The sequence below is a fragment of the Erythrolamprus reginae genome, chromosome 3 (assembly GCF_031021105.1).
Source record: "Erythrolamprus reginae isolate rEryReg1 chromosome 3, rEryReg1.hap1, whole genome shotgun sequence".
NCBI lineage: Eukaryota > Metazoa > Chordata > Lepidosauria > Squamata > Dipsadidae > Erythrolamprus > Erythrolamprus reginae.
This window is the reverse complement of record NC_091952.1, coordinates 136,886,388-136,913,331: the sequence shown is the minus strand read 5'-3', so window position 1 is coordinate 136,913,331 and position 26,944 is coordinate 136,886,388. Positions and strand designations below refer to the sequence as shown.

Genomic DNA, 26,944 nt, shown 5'->3' with positions numbered 1-26,944 from the left:
CTTTAACCTCAAAGGTTAAGTAGGGGAGTTGGAGGGTCTTCAATAAGTAGGGGAGTTGGAGGGTCTACCGGGGTTGGCTGCAGCTCCGAAGTATGCTCAGGTTTCAGGAGGCTGACATGGAACACTGGGTGGATCCTCCACAAAGTTTTTGCCAATTCCAGTTTCATTGCCACCGGGTTGACCACTTGTACTATCGGGAAAGGGCTCACATACTTGGGTCCTAGTTTCTTAGACTTTTGAGTGGTCTGTAGAAACTTTGTCGATAAAAAGACTCTTATCTCCTACTTTGTAGTTTGCTGGCTCGGTTCTCTTTTTATCTGCTTGAGCCTTATGGGCTTGATGAGCCTGGTTGAGAGCCTTACGGGCTATCAACCAATTCGACTTTAGCTGAGCCACCTTTTTTTAAAAAAAAAAATATTTATAATGTTTATACATAAATGATAAAACAAACAAACAGATAAACAAATAAACACAAACCGTAAATAAAACACAACAGTAAATAAAACAAAATATATAAGTACAACATTTGGGAAAAAAGAAGTTTCCCCACTCTTTTAGAGTGTTTGATCAGAGAATTTTCCCTCATCGCTAAGTGTTCTTTTATTAACGTATTGCTTTGCTTTGCTTATATTTTAATCTGTTGTCTGGAAGTTTATAATTTGTTTATTACACCATTGTTCTTTTCTCTAGCCAGTCGTAAAGGTTTTCCCATATCTTGTAATAATCTGAGTCTTCTTTCCCCTCTAATTTTTTAGACATCCTGTCCATCTCTGCACACTCTAGCACTTTTTTGATTATTATATTTTCTTCCGGTGTTTTATCGGATTTCCATTGCTACGCATAGGCTATCCTAGCTGCTGTCAGTATATGAATGGCTAAATATCTTACCTCTTTTTAAATTTTTTTAATTAAAGATGCCCAATAAATATAATTCTGGTTTGTTTTTTTTCAAATTCTTCCTTTGTTATTTCTTTTAGCCAATCTGCTATCTTATTCCAATAGTTTTTAGCCTCCGAGCATGTCCACCATTGGTGGTAGAATGCGCCTTTTTCTTTTTTAGTGGTGAGACTTTCAGGAACATTTTGGAAAGTCTTTCTGGTGACAGATGCCACCTGTAAAACATCTTAAACTGGTTTTCCTTGAATGCAATCGATTTTGTCATCTGCCAATTGTAAATCCAAAGTTTTTCCCACTTTTCTAATTCAATTGTGTATCCGAAATTTCTTCCCCAACTTATCATGTTTTCTTTTACAATTTCCACTTCTGTTTCGTATCGAGTTAAGTATTTATATATTTTGCCGATTAATTTTTCATCATCCCCTAAGAGTGTGCTGTCCAAGTCTCCTGTCCCTACTTGAAAGCCGTGTTCCCTTTTATCTTTTTAGTATGCATCTTTTATTTTTAAATATGTCCACCAATCTATTAATTTGCCATTTTCTTCCAATTCTTCCTTTGATTTTAAATTTGTTTGTTGATCTAATAGTTCTTTGTATCTAATTGTATTTTAGGGCCTGATTAAACTTGGATGATACTTTAATTCAATTGGCAAAACTCACTCTGGTATCTTTATATAATGTTGTTTTTTTATTTGTATTTTTTATTTTATTTTTATTTATTTATTTATGAGTGAGTTTCTTAATATATGTTTTATCCCTTCCATACCAGAGATAGGCATGCCAACCTAATAGTAAATCGTGACCTTCTATGGTCAATATTCACTTGTTTTCTAGCATAATTATCTAGGCCCTCAGCAGTCTAGTTTCAGGCCCGGCTACAGCACGGAAACTGCTTTGGTCGCACTGATGGATGATCTCTGGCGGGCCCGGGACAGGGGTTTATACTCTGTCTTGGTGCTCCTTAACCTCTCAGTGGCTTTCGATACCATCGACCATGGTATCCTTCTGTGCCGGCTGGAGAGGTTGGGAGTGGGAGGCACTGTTCTTCAGTGGTTCTCCTCCTACCTCTTTGGTCGGTGGCAGTCGGTGTTAGTGGGGGGCCAGTGGTCGACCTGTAGGTTGCTCCCTTGTGGGGTACCTCAGGGGTCGGTCCTCTCCCCCCTACTCTTTAATATCTACATGAAACCGCTGGATGAGATCATCCAAGGGCATGGGGTGAGGTATCATCAGTACGCAGATGATACCCAGCTTTACATCTCCACCCCATGTCCAGTCAGCGAAGCAGTGGAAGTGATGTGCCGGTGCCTGGAGGCTGTTGGGGTCTGGATGGGTGTCAACAGACTCAAGCTCAACCCTGATAAGACAGAGTGGCTGTGGGTTTTGCTTCCCAAGGACAATTCCATCTGTCCATCCATTACCCTGGGGGGGATCACTGACCCCTTCAGAGAGGGTCCGCAACTTGGGCATCCTCCTCAATCCACAGCTCACATTAGAGAAACATCTTTCAGCTGTGGCGAGGGGGGCGTTTGTCCAGGTTCGCCTGGTGCACCAGTTGCAGCCCTCTTTGCATCGGGACTCACTGCTCACAGTCACTCATGCCCTCATCACCTCGAGGCTTGACTACTGTAACACTCTCTACATGGGGCTACCTCTGAAAAATGTTCAGAAACTTCAGATCGTGCAGAATGCAGCTGCGAGAGCAATCATGGGCTGCCCTAAATATGCCCATGTTACACCAACACTCCGCAGTCTGCATTGGTTGCCGATCAGTTTCCAATCACAATTCAAAGTGTTGGTTATGACCTATAAAGCCCTTCATGGCACCGGACCAGAATATCTCCGGGACCGCCTTCTGCCATACGAATCCCAGCGACCAGTTAGGTCCCACAGAGTTGGCCTTCTCTGGGTCCTGTCGATTAAACAATGTCGTTTGGCAGGACCCAGGGGAAGAGCCTCCTCTGTGGTGGCCCCAACCCTCTGGAACCAACTCCCCCCAGTGATCAGAATTGCCCCCACCCTCCTCACCTTTCGTAAGCTCCTTAAAATCCAGCTTTGTCATCAGGCATGGGGGAACTGAGATATTCCCTTCCCCCTAGGCCTATACAATTTATGCATGGTATGTTTGGGTTTTTTTAAATAAGGGTTTTTAAAATTATTTTAAATATTAGATTGGTTACATGTTGTTTCATTACTATTGTTAGCCACCCCGAGTCTATGGAGAGGGGCGGCATACAAATCAAATAAATAAATAAATAAATAAATAAATAAATAAATAAATAAATAAATAAATAAATAATCCACTCTTTAATCCAAGTTAATGATGATGCATAATAATATAGTTTAAAATTTGGTAATCCCAAGCCTCCTCTTTCTTTCACGTCTTGTACTGCCTTTAATTTAATTCTCGATTTTTTGCCTAACCAAATATAATTTAGTACTATTCTCCACTGCATCTGGAAGGAGAGTCCAACATGGGTATTTAACCAATCCTATTGGTAGAGACTGAGTAAAAATTAACATAAAAAATAGGTACCGCCCCCTTGCAGTCCCCCATGAGCTCAGTTTTAAAAACTCAGTCCCAGAGTAGAGACATACTGAGTTTTGCTTTAAGAATTTTGACTGTTTTTTACCAGTTTAATCTTGTTTTCTTTTGTCTCCTCACAGATTTGATCAGCGTTGGAGGAAGGGGTCTCTGTCCTCCGCGGACAACACCCCCAACGATCTCCTTAGGGGCTGCTTCCCCCCGAGGGAACTGCCCCCGAGAGGAGCACCTCAGCCCGGAGTCCCTGGCCTCAGCGGTCAAACAAGAGCTGCGAGCCGAAGGTGGGGGGTCCGCCCCCCCTCACTGGGAGGCTCAAGGATGTGAATGCCCCGGAGGGCTTCAGAAGCAGCGCCGGAGCCCTAATCAGCTGTTGGGCGGCGAGGAAAGGAACCGCCGCAGACGCTACCGCTGCCGTCGCCGCCAATGCTGCAATCACCGCGGCTGGCCGGTGAGGGGTCCATCTCGGACCGGAGGATCGAGGACGGGCTAGGTGAGCCCAGATAGGCGGCAGGCTTGTGGGGAGGGTGCGGAAAGCCCGTGTAAACTCTGGGCAGCGCCATTTGGAGAGGCTCCCCCACGGAGCGCGAAAGCACCAAACGGAAGGGCTTCCGGCAGCTGAGAGGCGCAAATTGAACTTCGGGCTCTACTGCACAACCGCAAGGGCGAGGTCACCAGCAGCCATTTTCACCGCTAGTGACGAGGCGTGGTGAGAGGCAATTTTCCGGGCAATTCATCTAGACCACCAGAGTTGTGAGTACGATGGAGGACAAGCCCAGTGGCGAAAAATCCAGCTCCCCAGTGGTGAGCAAGGAGAAGGCTAAGGGGAAGGATAAGGAGAGGTCCAAGTCCTCCCAGTCCACTGCCTCGGCGGCCTCCTTAAAAGAGGCAGAAAAGCGCATAAAAGCACTGGAAAAGAAATTGGAGGCTGCTCTACACCCCTCCCCCTCGCCAGTACCATTGGCTCAGAGGCAGGCAGCCACACCTGACCCTATGACTCCACAGTCAGCCTTTGGACACATGAGGCCCCTTCAAGAGGGTGACTGGTCTCCAGAGGGGCAATTCATGGCATTGCCACAGGCCCCATCTCCAGCATTGTCCTGGACCAGACCTGAGCCATCAGGGCCTACAAGGCGGAGTTCCCAGGCACCTTCAGCTACGTTTACCCCTACAGCGGCAGGGCTGAGATCCCAGACTGGTTCATGGCAACACATGCCTCCAGATCTACAGGAGATGTTCGCGAATGTCTATGCTCAAGGGGTGAATGCCGGGGCAGGTCAGTACATGAACCGTCCACAGACTCAGGCAAGAAACCTTTGGCCAGTACCGCCCCCCTCAGGATTGGGGTCTCTTTCGGAGGATCCAGACTTGGGCGAGGACAGTGACAAGGAGTATGAGTTCTCAGAGGATGAGAACACCCCAGAGCAGTGTTGGATCAGAAAATCTTACCAAGCAGAGTACTCAGTTCGCTAGAACTGAAGTAAGACCTTCCGGAGGCAGATGGATATTAAAGCACAAGCATACATATCAAAATGAACCAAACTTTTATTATAAAAAGTAGAAAAATAAAGTTAGCTTTAAGAGGCTGAAAAATCACGTCTACATCTCTAGAGACAAAGACTAGATATAAGATGTCTTCTTCTTCTCTTCCTGCAAGGAGGAGGAAGTGAACGAAGCAGTTACATCATAGAGAGGGAGGAGCTACATTAATAGACAGAGTTAACTATCTAACTACTGGATGTTTCTTAATGTCTTTGGAGGCTGTCAACCCCAGCGTGACACCCCTTCTTTGGCAGTCATCAGAGACATAAGGGACATCAAGACATCAAGGCATCAATTCACTTAAGGCACATTTTGTTGGAGAGGTATTCATGTTGATCAACTGGCAACGGCTTATTCAGCAAGTCAGCGATCTGCTCAGTAGTAGGAACATACTGAATTTTCACGAATCCTGCTTTCACACACTCTCTGGTATTTCTATACCGGATGTCAATGTGCCGTGAATGAGCTCCAACACATTCAGCTTCAGCAATATATGTGACTGAAATATTATCCTCCATGATAACAATTGGTTTCTTTGGACATTCCCAAATACTATCAATGAGAGCAGAAACACAGGTTAATGCATTACAACAATCAGAAACACATGCATATTCAGCCTCAGTTGAAGAGCAAGAAATAAACTTCTGTTTCCTAACTTTCCAAAAGATAGGACAACCATTTAAGAACAGTATATAACCAGAAGTACTTTTTCGTGTTTCTACATCACCTGCCCAGTCAGCATCTGCATAACAAATCATTTCAGGGTACTTATCATGTTTCGGCTCAAGGAACAACTTCATGTCCTTAGTAAGCTTCATGTATCTCAACAGTCTCTTTATGCAAGACCAGTGAAACGTAGTTGCTTTTCCAACGTATCTGGACAGTAGATTCACACTCAGTGAAATGTCAGGTCTTGTCCAACTGCTGATGTACAATAGCGATCCAATCACTGACCGATACAGCGTTTGGTTGTCAAATTCAGGATTTTCTTCTCGGGTTAACCTGTAAAAATCAGTCTGCATAGGGGAACGACAAGTGTTCGCATCAGACATGTTACAATTCTGCAAAAGCTGGTCAACCTTACTTTCTTGTGAAAGAGAGAACCCCTTCTCAGTTTTTTTCAAACTGAACACCTAGATAATCATTAATATGCCCTAGGCTTTTTAAGGTGAAATGTTTCTCAAGACCCTTAGCAAAAGTTTAACTCATGCTTTCATTGGGACCAATGTAAACAATATCATCAACATAAACAAGAACAATTTCATAAGTCTTATCTTGCCCTTTTGTGAGCACGCATTCATCAGAGACGGACTTTAAAAAGCCCATTGAATTTAGCTTTTGAGTTAAGAGGCGGTACCACATAAGGGCACTCTGTTTGAGGCCATATAAAGACTTGCTCAGAGACCAGACATCACCTTCTCGGTCCTGGAACCCGGGAGCACCCTTGACGTAGATCTCTTCATTCAGATCAGCGTTCAAATAGGCAGTCTCTACATCGAACTGAAAAACCTCTAAGTTCAAAGCAGTAGCAGTGATCAGAGCAATCTTGACACTCTCATTTCTGACTGTGGGTGAAAATGTGTCAGTGTAGTCATCTGGATAAATTTGAGCCGGTAGTCACGCTGGTCTCTAGTGCCCTGGTGCCGTCAGAGATGGGGGAAAGTTTGAAACCAGAGGACAGGAAGGCGGAAACCCTATTGCGCAAGACCCACCAGATGGCGGGCTGGGGTTTCAGAGCGGCTGCCGTGGCCTCCTTTTTCAACAGGGCCTCTATCATGTGGCTCCAGGAGCTGCAGTCACGCCTCGGCCCAGAGGAAGCCAGACTTCGCCAGGATATAAGCAAGTTACAGGCCGCGGCCGAGTTTTCCGGCGACGCTACCCTCCACGCAGCTAAGTTTGCCAGTAGAGGCATGGCCACTACGCTGTCCTCACGCCGACTGTTGTGGCTAAGGAATTGGCCAGCGGACTTAAAATCGAAATGGCATCTAGCATCGGCCCCGCTGCAGGGATCAATGCTCTTCAGAGACATTTTGGATAAAGTCCTCATTGAGGACAAGGACAAGAGGAAAGTCCTACCCAAGTCCAATAGGCGCCAGGACCGTCGATTCACTCCTTACACAAGGCGTCAGAACCCACGTTGGGATTCATCTACTGGACCGGGGCAGGCACAGAGAGGCTTTAACCAGAGCCAATATTCCCAGCAATCGTTCAGGAGTGATCGCGGATCCTATCAGGATCGGCCGAGAGGTTTTCAGCAATCCAGGCGGCCCTTTCGGGGAGGCAACCAGAGGGGATTCCGTCGTTCCAAATGACTCATCCGGGCCTCTACCACTAGGAGGAAAGCTGCAACACTTCAGCCCCTCCTGGCTACTCACTTCCTCAGACAAGTGGGTGTTAGCCACCGTATCGGAAGGACTCTGTCTGGAATTTATGGGGCATCCCCCTCACCGATTTGTAAGCTGCCCGAGGCTTCGGGACCTGCATAAGAGACAGCAGATCCGCAAGGAGATTGCCCACTTATTGGAGATACAAGCCATCGAACAGGTACCTCTGCAAGAAGTAGGCAAGGGGTTTTATTCCAGAATTTTCCTGGTCCCCAAGTCCTCAGGAGGATACCGGATGATACTAAATTTGAAACAGCTCAATATCTACATAAAATACAGGAGATTCCACATGCACTCCTTACAGACTATTCTTCCCTCGATACGTTCCAGAGATCTGTTAACTTCAATAGATTTAAAGGAAGCCTACCTCCACGTGCCTGTGCACCCTGCACACCGGGAATTCCTCAGGTTCTGTTCAGAGGGTGTCCATTACCAATACAGGGCCATGCCCTTCGGCCTTTTCTCGGCCCCACAGACTTTTACCAAGTTGCTGGACGCCCTGACGGCCAACCTTCGGTCTCATTCCATCAGACTGATGGCCTACCTGGACGACATAATTATCTTGTCCAGGTCCCCCGGTCAGGCCAGAGAGGACCTAGCCAGAACGATACAGACGCTAGAAGCACATGGCTTCACTATCAACGTGGAAAAGAGCCAGCTGTCTCCCGCGACCAGACTGCAACATCTGGGGTCAATCATCGATACCTTATCAGGCAGAGTAACCCTTTCTCCCGAGAGGCAGGAGAATATCCATTGCCTAGTTTCCAACTTGGTCCGCCTCAGACGGGCCCAACTGGCACTGTTGTCAAAAGTGTTGGGAACGTTGGTGTCGGCCATAGGTATAGTCCCCTGGGCCAGACACCATATCAGAGGCCTCCAGTGGTTCCTCTTACCAGCTCAGAGGGCCAAAGTCAGTCACTCGCAAAGAACAATCAGATTACCAAAGAGAGTCAGAGAGTCGTTGAAGTGGTGGATTACCGAAGCAATTCAGGAAGGTTCTCCCTTTCGCACTTAGGACCGTCTCATTCTTACCACAGACGCCAGTTTATACGGATGGGGTGCCCACCTGGGGCGACATCTGGCCCAGGGGCAGTGGACGGTGGAAGAACTAGCTTCGGTCAATATAAATTTCTTAGAACTGAGGGCAGTGTTTCTAGCCCTATTAGCCTTTGCTCCCATAGTGGAGGGCAAACACATACTTGTTTTAACCGACAATGTGGCGACCAGGGCCCACCTGAACCACCAAGGGGGCACAAGGTCACAACGGCTTATGGAGGAGACTACGATGCTTTTCAACTGGGCCGAGACCCATTTGGCATCTTTGACCGCGGAGCATATCGCAGGGATCAGCAATTCCACGGTGGATTGGCTCAGCAGGACTACTCTGGATCCGTCGGAGTGGCGACTCGATCCAAATCTGTTCTATCAGTTGACCCAGAGGTTTGGGGTTCCCCTAGTGGACCTGTTTGCCAGCAGCCAGAACACCCAGCTCCCGCGGTTCTTCACACGCTTTCCAGACCCAGGGGCAGAAGGGACCAATGCTCTACTGTCACCTTGGCCCCCCGGCCTCCTTTACGCTTTTCCCCCCGTGAATCTCATCCCGAGGGTGGTGGAGAAGATTCTTCACGAGAAAGCGGAAGTGATCTTACTAGCACCGCACTGGCCACGTCGCCCGTGGTTCGCGGACTTGGTGGAGCTTTCAGTGTCACCCCCGTGGAGAATCCCGGATCAAGTCATCTCGCTAAGCCAGGGGAACCTGCAACACCCAGATCCCCAATGGCTGCACTTGACAGGTTGGCACTTGAAAGGCATAAATTGAAGCAATTGGACTTACCGGAGAAGGTCATAGATACCATGCAGGCTGCCAGGCGCCCATCGACCTCTCGGATTTATCAAGCAACCTGGGCAGCATTTTGTAACTTTTGTAACAAGGACTTACGGGATCCTAGAGAAGCTTCTGTAATCACGGTTTTGGAATTTTTACAAGCAGGGGTAGAACGAGGCCTAGCCCCTAATACCTTAAAAAGACAGGTGGCAGCCCTAGCCACCATGATTCAAACCTCAGAGTCTCGTTCATTAGCTCAACACTCTTGGATTAGAGACTTTATTAAGGGAGCCATGAATAAGCATTCCCCGCCTGTCCGGAGATTTCCATCCTGGGACCTTACGTGGGTGCTTAAGGCCTTAACTAAACCTCCTTTTGAACCATTGGGGTCTATACCAATTAGGTTGCTTTCCATGAAGACAGCCTTCCTTGTGGCTATTACATCAGCACGCAGAGTGTCGGAGCTGTCGGCCCTATCCGTGAGACCTGACCTCTGCGTCTTCTACCCAGATAGGGTGGTCCTTCAGTTGGATCCCACCTTTGTGCCAAAGGTGAACACGGCGTTCCATAGGAAGCAGGAACTAATTCTCCCTGATTTCTGTACTCATGGGAGTCATCCGTCGGAGCTGCTGTGGCATAAGGTGGATGTCCGAAGGGCTCTAAAGATTTACATTAGAAGGACGGAGGAGTTCCGCAAATCTGAAACTCTATTTATTTCGTTTTCTGAATATAGGAAGGGACTTGGACTATCGGCAAAATCCATTAGTCGTTGGATTAAGGACTGTATTTCGGAGGCTTACAAGGCCGGAGGACACATGGTTCCGGAAGGGTTGACGGCTCACTCAACCAGGAGTGCAGCGACATCGGCGGCTTGGTCTACACAAGCATCGATAGAGGACATTTGTAGGGCTGCAACCTGGACAGCCCCTATGACGTTTATTAGACATTACAAGTTGGACTCCTTTGCTTCAGCAGAAGCGGCCTTTGGCAGGAGGGTTCTTCAAAAAGTTTGTGTTTCTCCTAAGTCCCTAACTAGACCTTCTCCCTCCCATGGGCTTTAATATCTTTGGTATATCCCATGTTGGACTCTCCTTCCAGATGCAGTGGAGAAGACCCGTTGTACCTACCTGAATGGTCTTCTCGATGCACTGGAAGGAGAGTCCAAACCCACCCGGTAGTAGAAGTTCAGGGACACCGGAGGTTGGGTTGGTTTATGAGTTATTGAATTGTTCAATAAAAGTTGGTTATCCTCTTAAGTGCCTTTCGTTTTTAAAACTGAGCTCATGGGGGACTGCAAGGGGCTGGTACCTATTTATTATGTTAATTTTTATTCAGTCTCTACCAATAGGATTGGTTAAATACCCATGTTGGACTCTCTTTCCAGTGCATCGAGAAGACCGTTCAGGTAGGTACAACGGGTCTTTTGTTGAGTTCTTTGAAATAATTTGTACCTGGGTTTATAGGGATCATTTGAAATAGGAAGAGGAGCCTGGGCAGGACACTCATTTTAATTGAATTGATTCTTCCTAATAGTGAAAGTTGTAGATTTTTCCAATTTTTTAAATCAGTTTTGATTTGGTTCATTAAATTCATGTAATTATCCTCTTTTAATGTTGCTGTTTTGGCTGTGACCCAGATTCCCAAATATTTAACTTTTTTGACTATTTGCATATTGGTAATTTGTTGCAAACGATTTATTTGTTTTTTTGTGCAATTTTTGGTTATAATTTTTTTTGTTTATTAATTTTTAGTCCTTCCACTTCGCCAAAATCTTCAATTTGTTTAATCAATTTAGAAGCAGTTATCAAAGGTTCCTCAATTATAAATACCAAATCATCTGCGAAGGCTTGGTCTTTGTAGGTTTCTTTCCTTATTCTTAAACCTTTTATTTCTTCATCTTCTCTTATTTTACCAATAGTGTTTCCATAGTTAGTATAAATAAAAGTGGGGAAATAGGGCATCCCTGCCTAACTCCTTTCTCAATTTTAAATTTTTCTGTCTGTTCGACATTGATTATAATTCTAATGTTTTACTTAGAGTATATTGCATTTATTGTTTCTAATTGTGTTATCATAAATCTCCAGTTGACATTATCGAAAGCCTTCTGGGCGTCAAGGAAAACAAGTGCCATCTGTTTCTCAGGGTGCTCTTCGTAATATTCTATGGTATTAATTATTATCCTCAAATTGTCTCTAATTTGCCTCTTGGGGAGAAAACCATTTTGGTCTCGATATATTAATTGGTTCAGAATTTTTTTGATCCTTGTTGCGTAGATTGTAATAAATATTTTATAGTCTGTGTTCAGTAAAGATATGGGTCTGTAATTATGATTTTTTTTCTTTCTCTGTCTCCGTTTTTAGTATGAGTGATATTAATGCTTCTGACCATGTTTGGGGTAGCTTTGCTTCTTGGGCTATTTGATTATAAATTTCTAACATATTATTTTCTAATGTTTTTATTTCTTGTTTGTATAATTTGGCTGGTATGCCGTCTATACCAGATGCTTTATTATTTTTCTGTTGTTTTATCGCTGCCTGTAGTTCAACTAAAGTTATTGGACTATTTAATTCTTGCTGTTGCTCTTCTGTTAGTATTTTCATATTTGATGATTTAATATATTTTTCTATTTCTTCCTTTTAAAACAGCCGCGCGGCTTCCCAGCAGTCTCCGAACGCCGAACGCGGAAGTTCGGGTTTGGCGTTCGGCTTCGGGAAGCTGCTGGGAAGCCGCCCGGCTGTTTTAAAAGGTCACAGCCGGACTGGGGGGCTTCCCAGCAACCTCCCGAACCCCGAACCCGGAGGTTTGGCAAAAGTTCGGGGTTCGGGAGGTTGCTGGGAAGACCCCCAGCCCAGCTGTGACCTTTTAAAACAGCCGGGCGGCTTCCCAGCAGCTTCCTGAAGCCGAACGCCAAACCCGAACTTCCACGTTCGGCGTTCGGAGACTGCTGGGAAGCCCCGCCGCCCGGCTGTCACCTTTTAAAACAGCCTGGGGGCTTCTCGGCGGCCTCCCGAACACCGAACCCGGAAGTTCAGGTTTGGCTTCGGCGTTCGGGAGGTCGCTGAGAAGCCCCCAGGCTGTTTTAAAAGGTGACAGCCGGGTTTTTTTGCGGGGGTTTTTTTTGGTTGCACGGATTAATTGACTTTACATTGTTTCCTATGGGAAACAATGTTTCATCTTACGAACCTTTCATCTTACGAACCTCCCGCTGGAACCAATTAGGTTCGTAAGACGAGGTATGACTGTATATTGCAAAAAATCCTAGATCTAATCTATGTAGTATATTGCAAAAAAAAGAACAGAAACTGCTTGATGATAAAATCATTTTCATGCCTGGTGGAGTTTTTTTAAGATTTAGAGGATTTTGCAGTTCTAAATTTGTTGGAACAAGTTAGCGACATTACCACATTTGGATCCTGAAGAATCTATCAATTTATATCACAGCTCTGCTGGAATCTTTTATGATATCTTAAAGGGTGAAGTGCTGGGATTATAGCTGAAACCAAGACTGCTAGCTCTTATCTTATCTGAATTTTGTATTAATCATAAGAAGGGTATTCTGGTGGTTTTGTTTACAAAAGAACAAAATATATCAGTAACTGTGAATCAAAGTTATATAAACTTTGAGTTCAGCAGCTATGGTGAAAATAACATTAATGTAACAATAATACACTTGTGTAAGTTTCATGATAGCCCAATAATAATGATCCTAATGTGCTTCAGTCTGTCATTTGCAATCTGTACTGCAGACCTCTGCTGCTTTATGTATAAATAAGAGTGCTAATTCCATGCATGATACATGAAAGAATGCAATATGGCACCCAAGGCTGATGCTGTGGTAACAATAGACTGACCCTTTTAGATATCTGTCACCCGAAGATGAATGTGGCAGACCAGCATCTCCAAATAAGGGAGTGGAAAAAGAGGTCCTCCCTGCTGCTACTGCTGCTGCTGCTATGAAACCTTGTAGTATGGAACACCTCATTGTGATGGCCACTGATGATTTTCTTTCTCTCTCTTAGGCTAATGGAGGTTGGCAAGATGCTACAACTCCTTCGTCGGTGACTTCCCCCACAGAAGGCCCTGGCAGCGTTCACTCTGATACCTCCAACTGATCTCCCAGCAATCCAGTATCCCCCGCTGCTCCCACTCTGTACCAGAGGTGGAGGCAGAGAGGGCAGAGTTTTTTTCTCCTGTTGATGCCAGCAGGCTGGATTCAGAGCCAGGAGTCAACAGGAGTCTCCTTCTCTTCTCTCTTTGGGGATGCTTTTTCAGCCAGTCTGGACACTTCTTTATACTCTTTTCCCTTTCTTTTCTGGGTAGAAGCCACCTTTCCTTTCGCCATCACCATTGCCTGTCCTCTCACAGCAAAATAATCAGAAGAAAAAAATCTGAAAGCATTTGTACTTTTTATGTTGTTGTTGCTGTTGTTGTTGTTGTTGTTGTTGTTTTTATCCCAGTGTCAATCCCTCCAGCCTACCAGGTATCTGATCGCCTCCTCCCATTTCTCTGGTGTTCTCACTACCTCTTTTTAGGAGCCATCTAAGCTCTTCCCTTGGCTTTTGGGCACCATACCTCCTTCATATGAGACAATGATCTGTTCCTCTAAGATCCTGAATCTTTGGTGAGTTGCCTTCCAGGACAATCCCTGTTACAGGTTGGATAAATGCAATCCGGGTGCTGCAAGATATGGCCATAACATGCCACATGGTTACAAGATAGGAAACTTAGCAAAGCTACTCATGTCTCTTACCCACCCTAGACATGAACCCTGCCAGGTCTCAATTTGGTTGTTCCACACCTTCAGGGAAACTGTAATTAGGGCTGTGTGCATCATTCTTCATGAAGGAAATGCATAGTAGTTTAGTGTAACATGATGCAAGTACAGTAAATCTGTGTAGTAAATGATTTTTTTTCCTAATTTGGGTTTACAAATCACATTTTACTCATGCAGAAAAGACTTTCACATTTTCATTTGAAATGAAAACCATGTAAGAACAGACCAATAAAGACCTATGTATGGCACTATGGTCTTCATTCTTACATCCTCTGATTTCTCATCTTTATCCAAGTATTATGTGCCTGGATGCAATCTTAGGTATTCAGAAAGGGAGAGGGTTATGTTCTCAATAAAGCTGCAGAAATTGTAAAATACCCACAGCTTTCATTATACTCCTAATTTACAATATCTGTTATACAGAGAAAGAAATCAGTGGGAAATTACTTCCAAGCTTTGAACCTTTGTGGCTTTACATATTATAATTTGATTATACACCCTTGCTAAAATTGTGATGTTGACCTAATTGCAAAACACGCACTTTTGTCACGATGTGAACTGATAGGGAAGGTAAGTGGAACCCACTCCCTGCGGTGCTCCAACACATTCCTTGAACCTGAGGACTGACCTCCTTTCAGCAAAACATGTCCATGGAGAAAATTCCAGTGGATTTACTGTGTCCGTGAGGAGCCTGAATAGAAAGGCATTAAATAACCTTAGCTGATCCTGGCTTAGTGATAACATACTGTATAAAAGTATCAGGCACCCATGTTTAAGAACAGTGGCCACTGGTATATTCTCTGTCCAGGGTGATGCTGATATTGCAGTGCAGTTACATCACATCAGGGGTGAAATGTTACCGTTTGGGCCCGATTTAGACATACCGGTAGCGGTGGCCGCTGGTGGTTTGGAAATCCAATAGCAGGGGCAGTGCGAGTCTCCACCCACCCACCCAGACATCACAAGTTTTTTATTTTTAACCCTCTGTGCATGCACAAAGCCTTCTGCGCATGCACAGAGGGTGAAAAAGTGGGCATAATGGTAGCGCACACTTCTGAATTTTCTATTTAGGATCATTGTGAATTTAAACTGATAAATAATCCAGATTAACACAAATTACAAATAATTCTAGTGAATAACATTAGCAATTAGCAATGTCAAGACCCTGATGCTTCTTATTAAAAATCCATGGCTCTCTTGGTCCATCTGCTCTTGATATATATACCCAGAATTAAATCCAAGTAAATTGGAGGCACTGTAGAAAAGCAGTAGATTTAGTGGAGAAAAAACATTTCATAATTTTATTGTGATGGTTGATTTGAGCAAAGGACTCACTTTTCAAAGCAACCTGTCCTTTTTCCAAGTGAACCTGCCAGAATGATTTTGTATAGGTTTTGGGACTTCCTTAGCAAATGCAATAGCCATAAGGAGCTCTTCCGGTTACCAAGCACATTAGAAAGAGTCCCAGAAGGGACATGAAGCAACTCAAGGCAATATGCAGCCACATCCCCTAGGCCTAGCATAGCTTTTAAATTAGGATGAATTTAAAGAAAAAGGCAAAAGCAAGAAGCAAATACTACTAGGTAATAGATCAAAGGCATAGCAGTTAAATAGTCCTTATAATGAGATGGAAATGAGGAAGGAGATTGCAGAAGTAGATAGAGATGATTTTTGGTGGTGGTGTCTTATTGACAAAGGTATGCATGCAAAATACAGTTGACCACATCAAATATGATACTTAACTTTAGTACATGAGGGGGGATATAATACATAGCATTGCCTAGTGTTTGGATGAAATATACTTTTGCCAAATGTTAGATGCACCAGATCTTGGCTACACAAATCCAGACTGCAACAAAGAATTGAAGTTTTTGGTGTCTCTGTTTCTCTAATAATCATGTGGATTCATGCAGCTAAGATGAGCTATTCTTGATGAAGGCCATGTGCATGGACTTGAATATTTGTTTAATGTAATTAAGTGTAATTAGATTGGTTGCAATTAATTACATTAATTGTGTGATCTTTATCTAAAATGTCTATCAGCAACTTTCATAGAGACCATTATATTGCTGTGATAAAATGAAAATATGACGTAGTCTCCTGGAAAACAGATTTTATTCAACTTCCACTTATTTGCATGGCAGACTACAATTGTCTGGGAGGGGGAGAAAGAGATGGAACTGCATTTATCTGCCTGTAACAATATATCCTTCTATTATGGCCTGTCATGGTATGGTACTGAACTTCTTAATGGTACATACACTGGTAGTAATTTTTTGCATATCCAGATTTACTATTTTTATTATAATTATGTAATTCTGATATTTTTGCTTAACTGTAAGCTACCTTTTAATGGATTTGGTTCTTTATTTTCTGCCCAGAAAAACCCAACTTCGATACCAAAAACAAAAAAAATAAAAAAGTGCAGAAACTTTAAAAAAAAAATCCTAAAAAAGTTTTTAAAAAATTAAAACTTTCAATTCTTTCAGCTTTATTAACATTTTCCATTGTTTCTTGCGATTTGTGTCTTGTTCTTTGTAGTATTGATGATAATGAACATTTGATAATGAATGTTCTTGTATATTCAGATAAAAGAAAAACAAACCAAAAAAGCAGTCTGAATTTAATAGTGTTTATAAAAATAAAAAGTTATCCTCATAGCACGCATCAAAGGACAGGCAGTTCCCATCCTGTCCTGTGGCAAAAAGAGCTTCATACTTGTATAGTTTTTAACACCAAGTTACCTACATTTGCTCTTCTTTGGTTTCCATTTTTAATGCATTTGTGAATTAGTTCAAGAATGGTAGACAAGTGTAGAGTTGTGCACATTCATTTCCTGTTACACAATGTTTTAAAATAAGTGACAGTAATTCATTTTGTAAAACTTTTAAAAATGGTTGGAATAGTGAGCATAATAGGTACACTTAATACTTTGTTTACTAACTATGAATGCCAGAAGTTACATTTTCATTATCTTCTGCATAAATTTTAAAAGGGGCTTTTATTTTAGGCCCAATCCACTGGTAGGTTCTCCAGCATAAGCCTCCCCTGAAACAAATGGAAGCTATACAAGGGCTTTTGCTGTGCAGCTTCAGTTTTTTCAACAAGGCTTATGCAGGATACTAGATTCATCTCTTTTATCTCTCTCTCCCTCTCCCCCCTCCAAGCTATGGCCTTGAAAACATATTTTCCAATTCCCTTCTTAAATCTTTTATTGCCTTTAAAGTGATGTGAAAAGCTTCTTTAGCAAATAGAAGAAAAGATAAATTATTTTCCCTTAAATGTGCTTAGTTTATATAAAATCAATGCTCTTGTTTATTGGTCTTATGCCAATAAGATATGTTGGGACTAGAGATCCTAGAATTTGCAACCAAACTAACCAACATCTCATGTAACATACTTAGTAGATGGAAAATTGCCTCTTGCTGAAGGCTGAAAATAAGACCTTGAGTGATGAGCAAGGTACTTGAAATACTCAACTGCCTGAAATTTATCTAACTTCCATTATCATCTAGCTTGCTTGAGAGTAATGATGAACTAAACTTTCTGAGGACTCCCACCTGGGGATGTCTGGCTGCTTGGTTTTCCTAAACTGTTTTGAGAAGGCTAGACAAGGGCCACGTCAACTTTCTGCATGGAATATGGGGACGTAGAGTATTGCTTCTACTGCCCATCTGGTTGCCATCAGGTGATGAGCAGTGTGTGCCAAGATGCAATATTTGTGCCCTTTTAAGATGATTTGGCTTATTGTGGTGGCACAGTAGAATACAGTATTGCAGGCTAATTCTGCCCACTGCCAGGAGTTCAATTCTGACCAGCTCAATGTTGACTTAACATACCATCCTTCTGAGATTGGTAAATGAGGACCCAGATTGTTGGAGGCAATATGCTGATTTCTTTAAATTGCCCAGAGAGTACTGTAAAATGCTATGGGCAATATGTAAGTCTTAAGTGCTAGTGATATTGCTACCTAGGAAATTATAAGTAGTAGGGTGTAGAGTTACTGTCGCCACAAGGGTGTAGGGTTATTGTTTGCTGCTTGCCAAGATGACAGATGAGAGGAGAGGTACTCCTGAACAGTTGCTGGACAGTGCAACAATTATGTCCTTTATGAAGTGAAAATGCTAATTCTTTTTGCCACAGCAGATCTTCCTTGCCACCTCCAAATAATGTGAACCAGCATTCTGTCTACTGCTTGTAATTTCCCTCCCTTCCAGATGCCCTTGTTTTCCGTGCAGAAGTAAGCCCCAGGACTCACTTGGGGTATTAACCAAAGCTGCTGATCTGCTAGCTGCTCCCCAGTCATACCTGTATTTAGAAAGGAGAACCAAGAGTGATGAGTAAGCATATTGGAAATTACTAGGCAAAAGGTGTCCCCTTGTGCCATCAATCATCACTTATAAGCCATACCACTAAGGGAATGCTCATAAATGCAATCATATGTTTAAAATACTATCCAATCAGATCTCTTTATTGGTACTGTATTTTTAAGATTAAACAGTAGATGAAATGTACTATTTCATCCTGTCTTCTTAAATGCTTATCTAAATGACTTTCTAGGAGATGCTCGTCAATCTTAATTCAAGGACAACCTTGGTCCACAATTGAGCCTGGTTTGCTAGTATAACTCTTGCTATTTTCTCTCATTTCTCTCAATTATCAGTACCTTTGTTAAAGAATCATTAATGAAGAAATTATCATAGTGGGTAACACAACAATAACTAAAATCAATTATGAAAGAAAGTATGAAATTTCAATGCCCTTGCTGTTCAAAAAAGCGCTTTGCCATCACAACTCCAGTTTGGTGGATTATGGAACACTAAGGCAATTGTGTAAATATTACTAAAGAGTGCCCCATAATCAGAGCCAAGGGCTAGGGTAATTAATTGCATCACTAGCATCAAGGATATATGCTCCTTTATCTCTCAGTTCACAATGAGAGCAAAATAATTAAGCATTATTTATCCTCACTGCCATAATGGGTTAAATCTGATTAGCTACCTCGTGATATGACATCATCACATGTAATGTGATTCCTGATTTGCTGAGCCAAAGATGCATTTTTCTATAGCCTCATTTTTCAGACTATGAAAGTAGAAGAAGAAGGTTCCTGGAAAATTTCAGAGTTCAGAGGTTTTGCTTGGGGTAAATGCATGTTGCTTTTTCAAACCAACAAAAACTGTTCTGTCTCTGCTTATTCATTCAACAATGTTATTATAACATGTCCTTACTTCCAATGAGACATTGTAGGGCAAAATTACATTCTGTATACAATGCTAAAAACAATGTTTGTATTGGTTTTGGTAGTTTGTTTTGCATGTTAGGATATTTTTTTCATCTATGGGGAAAACAGTTTCTAACTGCCCCCATTTTGCTGAAATTTTGGAAACTTTCTTCCCATTTTTTTATTTTCAAAGAAAAGGGGAGGATAGACAAATTGCATCTGTAGTGCATCCAGTTCTTTACTAGTAAGGCTTTTAAAATAACAGTCTTGACACTATTTAATCCTGAAAAAGCATCCTGTCTAATTTCAGAGTTAGGGTCACATGGCAAAAGAGTAGCAAACGTAATACTACCCACTCACCCAAACTACCAATAAATATGGGAAATGTATTTTTTAAAATGGAAAATACAAAGATAAGGGATGTCTTTGCTCCATTCCAAAAGTTATAGGCAAACACTAAAGAAAAATCTGATTTAAGTTGGACATATCTGCACTCTGGACATACCTGCACTCTGTTGTTTAGACAGACACTAACAAAAGTCTTCTAACTACAAGGAAATGCCGAGTCAGCAGATTTACAGACCTGGGCTCATGTCTAAAAGACAAATTGTATGCTCTTTTTATCTACAGTACCCTAAATCCAATTATTTGTAGATTTAAGAAAATCCCAGTCCACCTTAATGTTTTCTGTTTTTACTATATCTTACCAGAGAGAAATCTCAAACAAGTAAAAAAATTGCTGTGCAATTCACACTGCATGGAGAAAGCAGTGTCTAATCCAAATTCTTGTTTGTTCAAAATGTTATCTTTTTGACTGATGGCCATTGCTTCACAGAAAGAATCAGGGAGTCAAAGTGATAGTGCTTTCAAAAGTGATATAACAGGAATCAGTCAAAACATAACCCTGCAGCAAGGAAGAATCCAAGGCTCAGTCTGGTAGGAGGGATTTATAGGACTGGACTCATTTAGGGAACAAAATTTGATATATGATTCACTATTTCAAAAACTGAATTTGTAAAACAATGGATGGCAACACTGTTCTTTCTTTACTTGCAAGGTATCATGAGTTTTTCACATCACTCTTTGCATTGGCCCCTTATTTTTCCCATGCAACTTTGTTTGCATAAAGCTTTTAACATATAATTACCATTGTTATTATCAAAATATATCACAAAATGCATTGTTTGTTCTTAATCAGGATGCCTTTGGTTTCTTGCAAAGATACCCTGCTGTATTTTCAATTGCTTTGTCTTTTCTTATGTTTCCAATAATTTCTCAATATTAAGAAATATTCTCTTTGATTTACATAAAGTTTTCTGCTCCCTTAAAAATAAGGCCTGTGTCTTTTGGATCTTCATTGAAACTTTTCTGTTCTATAATAATACTAACAAGATGTAGGTTTTACAGTCTCCTGATTTGTATTGCTACTGCATATTCCAAATAAATTGTTTCTTTTGTTGCAAAAACTGGTGTACTCTTGTACAGAAACTGGTGTACTCTTGTACAGAAACTGGTGTACTCTTGTACAGTTTTCATTCTAAATTCTTTTTTAACTATATATTTATTTATTTTTATCAACAAGAGTAAAATACAAAACAAAAAAAATGCATCGAACACTAACAACAACCAAAATAAGTGTATAAAAAAGAGGGAAAAATGACCCAAATGTCAAAAAAATCTAACATTAAATATAAATAATCCACCATGGCTAGATGCTAAAAAGAATATATTTTTTTTAAAAAACTTCTGATGGATTCTCCTCCCTTTACATAATGGGTCTATAAATAATTATAAGCTTTTCCATCATTATTTAATAAAAATTACTTCATAAACAAAGATTCCAGATGGGAAAGTCTCAATAATCACTAATAATCAGATCAGCCTAACTTCTAATCATAATATAAATGTGAAAAATAAAAAAGTCAACAGCTTAACTGAAACATTACATTAATCTTCAAATCCCTCTGTTAACCATCTGTTATTGTATTTTAACATGTAAAAAGTCCACAAATAGCTTCCAACCTCTTATAAAGTTGTCCAGTCTATTGTCTCTAATCAAGGTAGTTAATTTCGCCATCTGTGCTATATAATAGAGTCGGTTTTAAAATCCACTCTTGAACAGTCGGCATCTCTTTTTCTTTCCAATTTCTTTCCTACTTTCACAGCTATGATCATATGAAGGAATAGTACCCCAAACTGCTTTTCAACTGTTCCTATTTATAATACCTAAAAGGAAATCTTCAGGTTTTATTAATATTTGTGTCTTAAATATTTTCTGCATTATCATTATTACATTTATCTAACATAGTCATGGCAAACTTATGGTACACGTGCCACAGGTGGCATGCAGAATCATATCAGAGTGTGTTGTCCTATGTCAGTTCCAGTGTGCATGTGCATGCTGGCCAGCTGATTTTCAGCCTTGGAGAAGGCTGTTTTGCCCTCTGCAGGCTTCAGGTGTGCAAAAAATAGCTCAGTGGGCAAACCTGAAGTTCAGAAAAATGGACTTCCAATTTGCCCATTGTGCTATTTTTTTTTTTTTGCACTCCAGGGGCTTCATGGAAGTTATCTAAAGCCCTGGAGTGCAAAAAATGACCCAATGGGCAAATCAAAAGTTTGGAAAAACAGACTTCTGGTTTGTGCATTATGCTGTCTTTCTCACTCTGGGGCTTCAGGAAGCTTTCCTGAAGCCTCCGAAGTGCAAAAAACAACACAGCAGGCAAACCAGAAGTCTATTTTTCTGAACTTCCAATTTGCCCATTTGGCCATTTTTTCAACATCCCAGGCCTGTGCACATGTGCGGGGGGGGTTGTGTGCATGCACAGAGGGTAGCATTGGGGGCATGTGGGGGGAGGGAATGGATGTGGGCATGTGCATGCATGCTCGCACATGCACACACAGCTTTTTGGCACATGAACAAAAAATGGTTCGCCATCAGTGATCTAACATGATTTAACATACATGTTTACAAGACTACCACATATGATAAAATATATCTGGATTTTGGATACATTTTCAACAATTATTAGAAATCCTTCTATACATTTTTGCTACTCTGGGGACAAATACCAATGATCACTGGTCCATATACAGTATATTTTGGAGTATAAGATGGACTGGAGTATAAGACGCAGCTTAGTTTTGGGAGAGGAAAATAGGGGGGGGGGGAAATCTGCTTAGCAGGTATTCATCTGGCAAGCTTCTGTAGTGTGGTCAGCTTCATCACATTATTTTATGCCTTGCTTAGGGCTTTAAAAAAAACTTTATTCAGAGAGAGTAACAATGAAAGAACTTGCAAGCCAGTAAAAGCTGGGAACATGATTAGCACCTGGAAAGAAATATTTAGAGCAAATAGAGTAATGGGGAAAACCCTGCAAAGACTTATTGGAAAACATTCTTCACAGAGAGTAACAATGAAATAGCTTGCAAGCTGGTAAGAGCTGGGAACATTGTTAGTACCTGGTTAGGGGCTGGAAAGAAACATTCAGAGCAAGCAAAGCAATGGCCAAAAAACACCCTACAAATACAGGATTTGGAAAACATTATTCGCAGAGAGTAACAAAAAGAGCTTGCAAGTGGGTGAGAGGTGGGAACGTCGTTAGCACCTGGTTTGGGCTGGAAAAAAACTTATTTGGAGCAGATTAGACCAATGAAAAAATCCTGGAAAGATTTAGGGCTTGGAAAACATTATTTGCAGAGAGTATCAATGAAAGAGCTTGCAAGATAAGAGCTGGGAAGATCGTTAGCAGCTAGTAAGGGCTGAAAAAAGCTACATTGAGAGTACAGTGGTACCTCGAGATACGAGTTTAATTCGTTCCGGACCTGGGCTCTTAAGTCGAGCAGCTCTTATCTCGAACGACTTTTCCCCATAGGAATTAATGTAAATAATTTTAATTGGTTCCAGCCCTCAAAAAACTCACAAAGTTAGTCTAAATTATGCAGAAAGACATGTTTTTAATGAAGAAATGTACATGTACATATAAATGAATAATGAAGTTTCTTTCACTTAACTTGTAAACTTTCTTAAACTTTTAAATTTACATATGTTCAACTTCTCTGCCACCCAATCCTGTAGGACAGAGGTCCCCAACCCTTTTTGCACCAGGGACCGGCTTTAAGCGATCAAGAGAGGAATGGGTGAATGAATGGACGGAGGGTGGGAAGGAAGGAAGGAAAGAGGGAAGGGACAGGAACAGAGGAAGGAAGCAAGGAAACTTATGAAAGGGAAGAGTAAGAGAGGAATGAGTGAAGGGAGGGAGGGAGGGAAGAAGGTGGGAAGGAGAAAGAAAAGAAGAAATAGAGGAAGGGAAGGTAAAAGAGAGAAAGAAAAAGAGCAAGAAAGAAAGCTGCAAGCACCCCCCCGAGCCCCCCAGGCCGGCTGCAACCTTTAAAAACACGCGCGCCGCTTCGCAGCTGTCTCCTGAAGCCGAACGCGGAAGTTAGCATTTGGCTTCAGGAGACAGCTCCTTGGCGCTTGTATCTCGAATTTGGGCTTGTAAGTAGAACAAAAATATCTCTCCCCTCCCAGCTCTTATCTCGAGTTGCTCTTAAGTAGAGCAGCTCTTATGTCGGGGTTCCACTGTATAAGGTGCACCCAAATTATCAGCCTCTTTTAGTGAGGAGAAAGGTGCATCTTATACTCTGAGAAATACGGTATTCTCCTATTTATCTAGGGTTATGTTGTACCCAGAATTTTTCATCCATTTTACCATGCAATCTTTAACATTCATCTTCCAGATTCATTTAAGTAACATTTTACATATTTTAGCAGTCAGATGGTCATCTGCAAAACATAAATCAGATTTAGCTCCTGTAAAAACAAAGCTTTTTAAAAATATTTCAAAAATTCTGCAGTAATTAAACCAATCACAAATAAATTCTTCATTTGCTAGTTGTTCTCTTGTTTTTATCTTAAGTTCCTCTTCTTTAAACTACTTATTTAAGTTCATCTTCTATGTCATTCATCACATTATAATAGCATATCCTTTCTATGTAGTGTTTTATGGAGTGATAGCCAAAGTGGCATTTTGTCAGCCAATCTTATTTTATATTTCCAACATTCAAGCCTAATCAATTACCTAATGATACAATTCTTAAAACCAGGTTAATTTTTACTTTGACATGCCACAAATAAGCATGCCACCCAATTCTCAAATCAGAAGGACTAACAACCTTCAGTTATCCAATATTTTAACCATACCAAATAACAAGCATTATAATAGAATTTTAGATCCAGTAAACACAAATCTCCTCTGTCTTTAGAATCCAGTAAAAGTTTATATTTAATTCCAGGTTTTTTATTTTATCTTATATTTTATATCACTTAAGTATGAGCTAGCTGTGTGCTTCAACTGCCAAAAAGGCCAAAGCAGTCCTGAGATCATCAACAGAGAGATAGCATCAAGATAAGAAAAGCAGGAGAGCGGCATGACCAAGCACTTGTTCTGTAGGGGAATCCCAATATCCTTATTGCCTGGGGATCTGGTTCTATCAGAACCAGGTTGGAACTACCCTGGAGTAGTAGTGAAGAAGTGGAACACCACCAGTGAACTGGAAGGGGTTGGCAAACCCACCAGAAAGCCGGCTTAGAGCCCACGACTGGCAGCAACAAAAAAACAGCTTGTAAAAGCTGTCCAAGATGCAGCGGCCATGAATGGACTGATGGATTAATTTGGAAGATTTGAAGTCATCTGGAAAGGAAAGGTAATTTAAGTGAAGAGCTGGAAGTAGAGAAGTAGAAGAACAAACTGGTGAGTCACTTTGTTGGAGAAGAAATTTGGGATTTTTTTTAAACTTAAGGGAAACAAAGCAACTGCATGATTCACTTAATGGCAGTATTGTTAAACAGTGATTTGCTTAACAACTATGGTAAAAAGGGTGATAAAATCAGGTGTGACTCAATGACTGCATTACAGAAGTTTCAATCTCAACTGCAGTCAAAAGTTGAGGATTAATCCATTTATTTATTTATTATTTATTTATTGGATTTGTATCCAATCCAATCCATGCTTGCTCTTTATAAGTTTCCTCAGTGTTTGGACTGCAGCTATGCAAATTCTACTTACATTTATTTCATCATAATTCCTAGATGTATATTAAAGTTACCATAAGAACATAAGAAGAGCCATGCTGAATTGGGCCAAAGCCCATCGAGTCCAGCATTCTGTGCCGCACAGTGGCCCACCAATTGTACATAGGGTTCTTGAGCACTGCTCTGCCAGGGCTCTCAGGCCTTCTAACAACAACACTTCCTAGGAAAGAAAGATTTCTATTTTCTATTTATTTATATTTTTATTAAATTTATAACCTGTCCAACTCCTTGTGGACCCTGGGTGGCATACAACAAATAAAAACAATATTAAAACAATATTAAAACCTCAAAAGTGAAAACATTCCTTCTGAGACACTCGACTCCATTTCATTGAAGTGAGAGGTTCTTTTACTAAGGATAGGTAGTTGCAAGGAGGGCGAAAGCTAGATCTGAGGTTCCTGATCAAAGTGTTACAAATTGCTCCTCCTTGCCCCGGCCCTCCTCCCTTGCCCAGTCCATTTCTGTCCAATAGCATACCATTAGCTGTTTTGGGAACTGCTTTGGTGCCACTTGGTGTAGTTCATATCCCTTTCCCATTAGGTGTCCTTGAGGATTGGAAGTTTTCACACTTCTGGTTTCCATCAAAACTTCTCCTTGTTCATCTCTCCACATGCCAATTGTACCCTTCCTCTCCTCCCTAACAATGTATGACAGGATGCCAGCAAAGCTTAAAGCTGAAGGTGGCTGACCTGACATTCTGCTCCCCATTTCAGAAAAGTTAGTCCTATATATGAAAGAAAAAAATAGGAGGAGAAAGAGAAACAAAGACAAATGCAAAATTAATTAGTGTTCAATGAGGTTTGTCCAGATATCATCAATGGAACTTTTTGAGGAGTTTGGAGGCCCCTGAGTTTTGAGCATCCACCCTTTCAGGGCAATGTGAATGGTGCAGCTTTGTGGCCCCTGGCCTTCCAGCTTCAGTGACAGCAGGCTTGCAAAGGGTAATTGTGAGCTGCTGCCTGACTAAAGCTAGATTGGAGAGGGAGAGTGCGAGCAAGTGAGTAAGAATCAAAGAGACAGCAGTAGGAGGGAAGCCAGATAAAGGGGCGAGTGAGGGGCATCCGCAGCATGCCATAGCACATGCACTTTTCCTCAGCTCCCTTCTTTTGAATGCTACTATCCCCTCCACTCCACTCCTGCTTCTCTACCTCTACTCTCACCCCATTAGCCAGCCTGCCAGCAGGAGATGACTGGGTGGGCTTTTCCCACCCAAATGGCACGCCACATTTTAGCAATAGCATTTAGACTTATATACCGCTTCAAAGTGCTTTACAGCCTTCTCTAAGCAGTTTACAAAGAGTAGGCATATTGCTCCCAACAATCTGGGTCCTCATTTTACCGACCTTGGAAGGATGGAAGGCTGAGTCAACCTTGAGCCCACTGAGATTCCATCTGCCAAACTGCTGGCAACCAGTGATCAGCAGAAGTAGCTTGCAGTACTGCACTCAAACCACTGCACCACCGAGGCACCATGACCACCTTTTTATGGGGAAGGTGCTTGCGGAGGGCAGCAGTGGAATGGAGGTGGTGGCTTTTGAATCATTGGTTTTTGTGGGGCAGAGAGTCTCCCCTAGTTATGCAGGCAGAGGTGCACTTTCAATTTCAGTAGCCTCCTGTAGGGCTGCTGGATGAGCAGCAGAACCTCTGCACCCAGGATGGACCTGCCATG

At 41.9% G+C, this 26,944-nt stretch overlaps 1 protein-coding gene across 3 annotated transcripts in view; it reads left to right on the top strand.

Moving 5' to 3' along the window:
• Positions 1 to 20,650, top strand: part of PBX1 (PBX homeobox 1) — a 434,341-nt gene extending 413,691 nt beyond the window's left edge. For 2 of the 3 annotated variants that reach the window (XM_070746821.1, XM_070746819.1), the window contains exon 9: positions 13,206 to 20,650. In XM_070746821.1, coding sequence (XP_070602922.1) covers positions 13,206 to 13,298 — 93 coding nt within the window. In that variant the 3' untranslated portion in view covers positions 13,299 to 20,650. The remainder of the gene's footprint in view (positions 1 to 13,205) is intronic. The other variant, XM_070746822.1, reaches the window with a different exon arrangement.
• The last annotated feature ends 6,294 nt before the right edge of the window (positions 20,651 to 26,944 follow it).